The sequence below is a fragment of the Trichechus manatus genome, unplaced genomic scaffold, assembly GCF_000243295.1.
Source record: "Trichechus manatus latirostris isolate Lorelei unplaced genomic scaffold, TriManLat1.0 scaffold00025, whole genome shotgun sequence".
Lineage (NCBI taxonomy): Eukaryota > Metazoa > Chordata > Mammalia > Sirenia > Trichechidae > Trichechus > Trichechus manatus.
The window spans coordinates 509,070-517,669 of NW_004443961.1; the positions used below are offsets into that span (position 1 = coordinate 509,070).

At 50.3% G+C, this 8,600-nt stretch overlaps 1 protein-coding gene across 5 annotated transcripts in view; it reads left to right on the top strand.

Annotated features, from left to right (window-relative positions):
* Window positions 1-4,010, top strand: part of KANK1 (KN motif and ankyrin repeat domains 1) — a 36,621-nt gene extending 32,611 nt beyond the window's left edge. For all 5 annotated transcript variants that reach the window (XM_004373466.2, XM_004373465.2, XM_023728570.1 and 2 more), the window contains 3 exons: window positions 1,329-1,529; window positions 2,107-2,205; window positions 3,862-4,010. In XM_004373466.2, coding sequence (XP_004373523.1) covers window positions 1,329-1,529; window positions 2,107-2,205; window positions 3,862-3,924 — 363 coding nt within the window. In that variant the 3' untranslated portion in view covers window positions 3,925-4,010. The remainder of the gene's footprint in view (window positions 1-1,328; window positions 1,530-2,106; window positions 2,206-3,861) is intronic.
* Window positions 4,011-8,600: the final 4,590 nt, after the last annotated feature.

Here is an 8,600-nt window from a genome sequence, read left to right on the forward strand (position 1 = left end):
ATATATAACAAAACATTTGTAGGTGTACAGTTCTCAGTGACACTGGTTATGTTCATCACATTGTATCCTTTTCCAAATTCCTTCACCACCAATAACAGAAGCAGCTGAGTGGCAGGTCTGTTGTGCATGCTGACCGTGTGGCCCGGTCCGCTCCCTTCCCACGACGCTGGCTGCTCACTGGCCCACCCCAGTTCACGTGGCTGCCTGATCGTCCTTGTCCACACACACCCGTGGCATATCTGTTTACATTTTGAATCAGAAACTTCTCCCCCTTTGCCCTGAGTTTCCTCTGTGTGGAGCGGTTTGTCGGAGCTGTGTGAATCTGCCTGTATGTACAAGACCGCGGGGGCGCCCCGTCACACGCCGTGTCTGTTGCTTCTTGAATGTCTCTGTATCTAGAGCCTCGTGCCAGGCACAGCATGTCCCTGGTCCAGACATGTTCACAGTGTGAATTTTAAACATCCGAACTTGCCAGCTCCTTTCTAGAATAAGATCCTCCAAGCTAAGGTGAACTAGCTTCTCATTACTTTACAGTCTTACTTAGCTCGTTTGGCTCTGGTGGCGCAGTGGTTAAGAGCTCGGCTGCTAACCGAATAGTTGGCAGTTTGAATCCACCAGCAGCTTCTTGGAAACCCTATGGGGCAGTTCTACTCTGTCATATGGGGTTGCTATCAGTCGGAATCGACTCGATGGCAACGGGTTTGGCTTTTTTGGTTTTACTTAGCTCGTAACGAAAAACTCAAAACCAAACCTATTGCTGTCGAGTCCATTCCAACTCATGGCAACCCCACGTGTTACAGAGTAGAACCGCTCCATGGGGTTTTCTTGGCTGTTATCTATTACAGAAAGGAGACTTGGTGGCGCAGTGGTTAAGCGCTCAGCTGCGAAATTAAAAGTTGGTGGTTTGAACCTACCAGCAGCTCTGTGGGAGAACCTGGCGATCTGTTCCCATAAAGATCACAGCCTAGAAAACCCTACAGGGAAGTTCTACTCTGTTCTGTAGGGCCGTTACGAGTCAGAATTGACTCAGCAGCACCCAACAACAGCAAAATCTTTACAGAAGCAGATTGCCAGGCCTTTCCTCTGAGGCACCTCTGGATGGGTTTGAACCACCAACCTTTAGGCTAGTAGTTGAGCACAAGCCGTTTGCACCACACAGGGACCTTCCTTAGCTCACAGCTCACCAGAAGTGAGTCTCCTTCCTGCCACCCCTGCCCCAGTGATCCCACGTCCCGACCCTCCTGCTGCCCCCAGCACAGCCCCGCTGCAGGCCCGGCCCTGCCAGGCCTGCACGTGTCCTCTGATGTCAGTGTTCTGTCTCCGCACAGGCGGGACAGACGGCCCTCATGCTGGCGGTCAGTCACGGGCGCATAGACATGGTGAAGGGCCTGCTGGCCTGCGGGGCCGACGTCAACATCCAGGACGACGAGGGCTCCACGGCCCTGATGTGCGCCAGTGAGCACGGACACGTGGAGATCGTGAAGCTGCTGCTGGCCCAGCCGGGCTGCAGCGGCCACCTGGAGGACAACGTAAGCCGTCACCACCTCGGGACCTCCGTGCCAGAGGACTGGGGGGGCGCAGGGAGGGGCCCCTGTGAGTTCTGCCCCTCTTATTCTCCTCATACATTTGTGCTGCCATCCAGGCCACCCCCATTCACTGCCCAGCTGGACAGTGTACAGACAAACACATCAAAATCTTTACCTGAGTGTGAAGCAGAACACACACCATACCTACCACGTGCAAACGGTTACGTTAAAAACCCATTGCACTCGCGTCGGCTCCAGTCCCTGCATGTCAGGGTAGAACTGTGCTCCATGGGGTTTTCAATGGCTGGGTTTTCAGAAGTAGATCACAGGCCTTTCTTCCGAGGCATCCCTGGGTAGACTCAAACCTCCAGCCTTTCAGTTAGCGGCCGAGCACGTTAACGATTTTTACCACTCGGGGACTCTGCCCAGCACTCTGAGGTCTCGGTTTCCTAAGGACTGAACAGATGGTTAGATGGACATTTGGGAACCTGGTCAACTGCTAGAAGGAGTTTTGCTCTTCCGCCTTTTGGCTGTCTGGAAGTTTCGGAAACCCACCGCAGCTTGTTCTTTCCACCTTCAGGATGGCAGCACTGCGCTCTCCATAGCCCTGGAGGCAGGACACAAGGACATCGCGGTTCTTCTCTACGCCCACGTCAACTTCGCAAAGGCCCAGTCTCCGGTCAGTGCCGAATGTTTGGCCTTTGTAAATAGGCTGAAGTCCCCCAGATGGGTGGGCCCCCTTCCACCCGGAACTGACAGGAGGCACGGGCTTTATGAGGTTCTGGAAATGAAATTTTGAGTCTGCAACTTAGGAGGTAATGGTTGTTTGCCCACCCGAAGGCCAGGGCACTGAGGGTCAGCCCTGCTTGTCCTTAGAAGACAGAGCTCTCGTCTGTCACACGGAGATTTTTATTCCCAGCAGAACTGTCCCAGTGGGCACCCTGAGCACACGCATCCAGGCTGCCGTGTTCCTGGCATTTTCCACAAAGCAGAGAGTGGGTAGCCTCTGGGTGGACTCAAACCTTCAACCTTTCAGTTAACAGCCGAGAGCTTAGCTATCTGCACCACTGGAGCTCTCCTGGCTCTGCAAGAGGCAGGGGGTTGGTTTTATTACGTATGTATTTACCGCAATAAGAAAAATAAAGGGACTGGAACCGTCTCTTTAAAATGAAGCAGCATGGCAGGCAAAATGTGAACCAGTGTGTTGGCAATGTCTCTGGGGGTGAATTTTAACCAAGGCTGTTGGTGAGAGCCAGGTGCGTTAGAGACACATCACTGTTTATATTTTACTTAAACATTACTGCGCTCAGGAAAGAGGCCAGAGGATGCATATCACCCATTTCCCCGGCATCCTCTCCTGAAAATGTGTCATCCTATGCTCACATCTGAGAACCCACTCTGACTGGGAAGGGGCCGCCCTAGAACAGTGGGAGGGCACTGCTGGGGGTCCTCAGCCGCAGCTCTCTGGGCTCTGGCTCACCGGCGGTTGGCAGCTGTGGTGGACCGAGTCCTGTGTCACGTAGGACACAGCTGCCTGAGGTCACGTGACCAGGCCAGGTGTGGCGCTGACTCCGACTCGTGGCAACCCCACGTGTGTCAGAGTAGAACTGCTTCATACGGTTTCTTCTCTCTCTCTCTCTCTCTTTTTAAATCAAAATCAGTTTACCAGTTATTAGCACAAAATAAATTATCAGAATGCAATACACCTAATTCTGCGTATTTTTTGGTGAAACTTCTGTTTCACGTGGAGGGAGGTAGTGTACTCACAGTGATGTAAAATATGTTTTGGGGAGTTTTTTGCCAAGTTTTTTTCTTTTTTTAAACTTCTTGTTGAGAATATACACAGCAGAACATACAGCAATTGAACAATTCCACCATGTACAATTCATTGACACGGATGACCTTCTTCCAGTTGTGCAACCATTCTCACCCTCCTTTTCCGAGTTGTTCCTCCCCCATTAACATAAACTCACTGCCCCCCGAGGTTCCTGTCCAATCTTTCGAGTTGCCGTTGTCAGTTTGGTCTTATGTCGATAATTCTTTAAAAGAGCACAATACTTAAGGCAGACATTCTTTACTAGTTCAGCTGAGCTATCGTTTGGTTTAAGGATTATCTCAAGGCAGTAGTTTTGGGGGTTCATCTACCCTCAATGGCTTATAGTGTTTTCAGTGGCTGATTTTTTGTAAGTAGATTACCAGGCCTTTCTTCGGAGGCACCTCCGGATGGATGCGAACCTCCAACCTTTTGGTTAGCCAAGCATGTCCACTACATGCACTGCCCAGGGACTCCAAGGTCACTTATTAACCCCCCATTTTTTCCTTTCCTGGTCTCTAGGGCACTCCTAGGCTTGGAAGGAAGGCGTCTCCCGGCCCCACCCACCGAGGCTCCTTTGACTGATTATGTGCACGTAGCCCTCCACGGATGTGCCACCAAAGAGCTGCTAAGTGTTCCTGTTTGCGGTGACAGATCTGAATGTATTCATCTCGGGCCTGAGGTCACCAGCAAACGGAATACACAAAGCCGAGGGCTGAAGGAGAAGCTTTCCAAGTGGAAGCCGCTGCAGAAGATGGCCAAGCAGGGCACCCAGCGCCCCCTTCTGGCCAGCTGCCGTCTGTGCAGGACACACCTTACCCCGAGTCTGTTGCAGTTGAGTCTCTGCTCTGTTGTGTACAGTAGGAGGGAATTGTAACCTGACTGGAGCGGGCAACTGAGGAACACTCTCCACCCCCAAGCAGTGATGGGTTCCCACTGCCATCGGGATACCTTCATTTTCCACCGATATTTATATGTACTGAATGTAGGGCCATCGGAAAACTCCTCCAAAACTCCATTCCAGGAGGATTCTTCTGTTGTCTTTACATTTTTAAGTAACAAAGGTGAGATGACCTTGGCCATCGGCATCTTGGGCCCCGCCTGGTGGGTTTGTGGTTTAAAATGGAAGCTGGAACTCTGCAAAAGTATGAAATTCTCAAAAGGAGCCCTCGGCAGTTGGTTTTTTCTCTAGGTGGACGTATGCTAGGACTTTTTATATAAGAGGTATCTATATAAAGTTGACACAGTATTTTCAACCTTTATATTCCATAGTAGCTAAAGACGTGCAGAACTACATGTCACACGACCGTATTTTTATGAATAATTGCACAGCCCCACCTGTGTCGAATGCTGACGGCTGAACTCTGCTAGAGGAACTGGCTCTGCGTTTGCCTCTAGGGAAACTTAGTGTAGCTGTCTGTGTATTTATGGAGTCCCTTCCACCTTGTCACATGTACTTTGATCCTGTATGTATTTAAGTATTTGAAGTGCCTTAGACTCTTGCCATATTTTCAAAATAAAATTTCATTAAGCTCCTTCCCTGATGCCCTGCTTCATCTCTGACAGCTGTCTGCCGCTATCCCGTTGACTTACAGTGGCGGCAGCAAAAGCTGATGGATGGATTGGCGGGCGGGCGGGTGTGCTTGGCTGGTCTTGGGCTCCAGCACGCAGGAGGCGTCTTCGGAGAGCATTACCGGTTGCCACAGCTTTGCTCATTACTCAGGTGGCAGGTTATGGGGCTGAAATTTAGGGCTTTATTAGGGAAACAGTTCATCACACAGGGTGTCTCTATCGGGAGCCTCTACGTAGACTCTCAAGTGCAGGAACACAAGTCCTTGATGGTAATTTTGGGTGCGACTGCTGGGTGATGGGTTGAAACCCGGAGTGATGGGAAAGGAGAGGGGAAGGCTGATAGACCCTTTACTTCAGCAGCTGTTTGCAAGTCCTTTTTACAAAATAGAGGAATGATGGAAAATATGGGGAACGGATAAGGGGGAGGGTTGAGCGACATGAGGAACAGAAGTTAAAGTCACTGAAGTGTACGTGTGACGACTGTAGAAGTGGCAAATGTTTCATTACATATATATTGGTTGTTAGCTGCCGTTGAGTTGGTCCCCAACTCATGGCGAATCCACATACGAAGTAATCCGACCATTGTGATCTGTAGGGTTTTCAATGGCTGATTTTTTGAAAGTGCATTGCCAGGCCTTTACTCCTAGTCTGTCTTATTCTAAATGCGCTGCTGAAACCTGACAGATGGGCAGTGGCTGTGCATGAGGTGCAATGGCTGGGAATTGAACCCAAATCTCCTGCATAGAAGGCGAGACTTCTACCACGGAGCCACCAATGCCCACTACAGGTATATTTACCACCAAACCACACCCACTGCCATCGAGTCGATTCCAACCCATAGCGACCCTGCAGGACAGAGTCGAACTGCCCCATAGGGTTTCCGAGGCTGTAATCTTTACAGAAGCAGACTTCCACATCTTTCTCCTGTGCAGCGGCTGGTAGGTTCGAACCACCGAACTTTTGGTTAGCTGCCAAGTACTTTAACCACTGCGCCACACAGGTTCCTATATTTACCACAATAAAAAACACAAGGCGTGGAACCGCCTCTGTCAAACGAAGAAGCAGAGCAGGCACAGCGTAAACAAGATCTTCAGGTGCTGTTGCTGACGGCGAATTTTAGCTCAGGCCGCTTGGGGGAACCAGGTGCAGTAGAGAAATAATCACTCAGGTGTTTCTTTGAACATCTTTCTTTTGCTTTTTAAATATTTTGCACTCAGGAAGAGGCCAGAAAATGCATATGGCCCATGTTCCTGGCATTCTTTCCTAAAACCCGTCACCGTGAGCCCGCACCTGAAAGCCTGTCTCACAAGCTCAGAGTGGGCATCTTGTCGGACAGAACGTGACGTGAAAGCTGTGTTGGCAATCCAGAAGGACGGGGTGGGCAGCCAGCCCTCACCCAGCACCGTGCCAGCACCGTGAAAGCGAGGTTACAGCCACCTGGAGCCCAGAGGGGTTTTTTCCCTCCCAGGACAGATCTCCCAGCTCTGGGATTTGGGCTAAATTTGGATCCAGGGAGTTAATGCCAGCCCAAGGTCCTGCAGACCTGAAATGGCACAATAAATAAAAGCAGAAGCGTGGGCTTTTGAAGAAAAGCGGCACCAGGAGTGTTCTGCGCCTTAATAACTTGATGTGCTTTCTGAGCGAGGAGGCCTGGGTCCCAGGCGGCCTGTGGTCCTGGGAATTCTCTGCGTTCCGCCTGGGAAGGGAATGGTGTTTGTTCTGTAGACGCACAAGAAAGCGAGTGCTTACGTCCGAGTGCTGCATTTCAGATTTCTAGTGCTGAACGTCGAAGAGGGAAGTGAGTGCTGTGTTACCGCTGAGTGAGGTCTCCGGCAGCGTGTACCTGACCTCTGCATGTACCCGGCTCTCCTGGCGTGAGCTTTATCTCGGGTCCTGGCTGACGGCGGGAACACGCCTGCCCTCCCCTGCCGTGCGGCTGCGATTTATAGGGGTTTGTGGCAGGAGGCCTGGGCAGGTCTCCAAGCAAGGCCCCACAGGGTTGGGGACTCCTGATTTTATTTTCCAGTTTAAGTTGAGAGAAGGCTAAACCTTGGGGTGGCACTTAGTTTCCCAGACCCGTGGCCCTGGAAAGTGAGAAGCTGCAGGCTGGAGTCCATCCCAAGACAGCAACAGAAATGGAGCAGTGCGAATTCTGAGACATTAACGATGAGGAAGTCAGACCTGTCCTGCCAGGATCATGACTTAGCAGACTAAGCCCCTCCCTCACCATGGGGGTACGGGGTCGCAGAGTTTCCATCAGGAAGAATTCAGCCTCAAGCGCTTTCCTGTAAGTTGCCCACACTTGAATGAGAACAGTTATCTCCCAGATTTGCATAATGGTGCTTCTTCTTGTTAGCTGCCCTTGAGTCAACACCAGCTCGTGGCGATGCCATCCACGTAGAACAGAACAAAACGCTCGGTCCTGCACCATCCCCATGATCCTCTGCGATCCGTAGGGTTTTCACTGACCGATTTTTAGAAGTAGATCTCCAGGCCTTTCTTCCTAGTCCATCTTAGTCTGGAAGCTCCACTGAAGCCTGTAGAGCATCATAGCAACACACAAGCCTCCATTGACAGACTGGTGGTGGCTGTGCGCGAGGTGCATTGGCTGGGAATCGAACCCAGGTCTTCTGCATGGAAAGGCTAGAATTATAACACTGGGACACCACTGCCCTGGAACAGTGCAGATACGTGATCCTCCTTGCAGAGGCAGGCAGGTAACAAAGCTGCTATTTCGCTTCAAAGGAAATATTGAGTAGACTAGTGAGCTATGGCTGCTAACCAAAAGATCGGCAGTTTGAATCCACCAGCCACTCCCTGGAAACCCTATGGGGCAGTTCTACTCTGTCCTCTAGAGTCAATATGAGTCGGAATTGACTCAACAGCAAGGGGTTTGGTTTTTTGTTTGTTTTTTTTTAAACTTTGTTTAAATCCTGATGTGGCCTTTTGGAGGGGAGCCCACCGAGTTCTTTCCCAGTTTGGCCTTGGAACACGCTGCAGGTAGAAGGACTTCTCGTTTTGTGATACTTCCACGTGAGTCTCCTCTTAACAGCATGCCTAAGGATCTCCTGGAGAAGATGGGGAGAAATGTGAGCTTGGCCCTGCCTGCCCCAGAGAGCCTGAGCCTGTCCGTGTGGCCATCTGCATTTCTAACAAGATCCTGGGGGAACTCTCAACATGGCCTTCAGTCCACATGGAGAATTTTATTATTCCCAAATTATGAGACACTGCATGTATTAGGGTTCTCCAAAAAAAAAAAAAAAAAAAGAACTGATAGATCAATAGGTATAGATATGTGTATAATAAGTGCATATGTGTGTGTGTGTGTATATACACATATATATGTACATTTGTTTTTGTTAGGTGCTGTTGAGTCAGTTCTGACTCATAGTGACCCTTCGTACAACAGAACGAAACATTGCCCGGTCCTGCACCATCCTCACAATCATTGCTATGTTGGAGCCCAGTTTTGCAGCCACTGTATCAATCCATCTCGTCGAGGGTCTTCTTCTTTTTATCTGGCCCACTACCTTACCAAGCATTGATGTCCTTCTCCAGGGACTGGTACCTCCTGATAACATGTCCAAAGTACATGAGACAAAGTCTTGCTGTCCTCACTTCTAAGGAGCATTCAGGCTGTACTTCTTCCAAAACAGGCTGGTTCGTTCTTTTGGCAGGCCATGGGATGT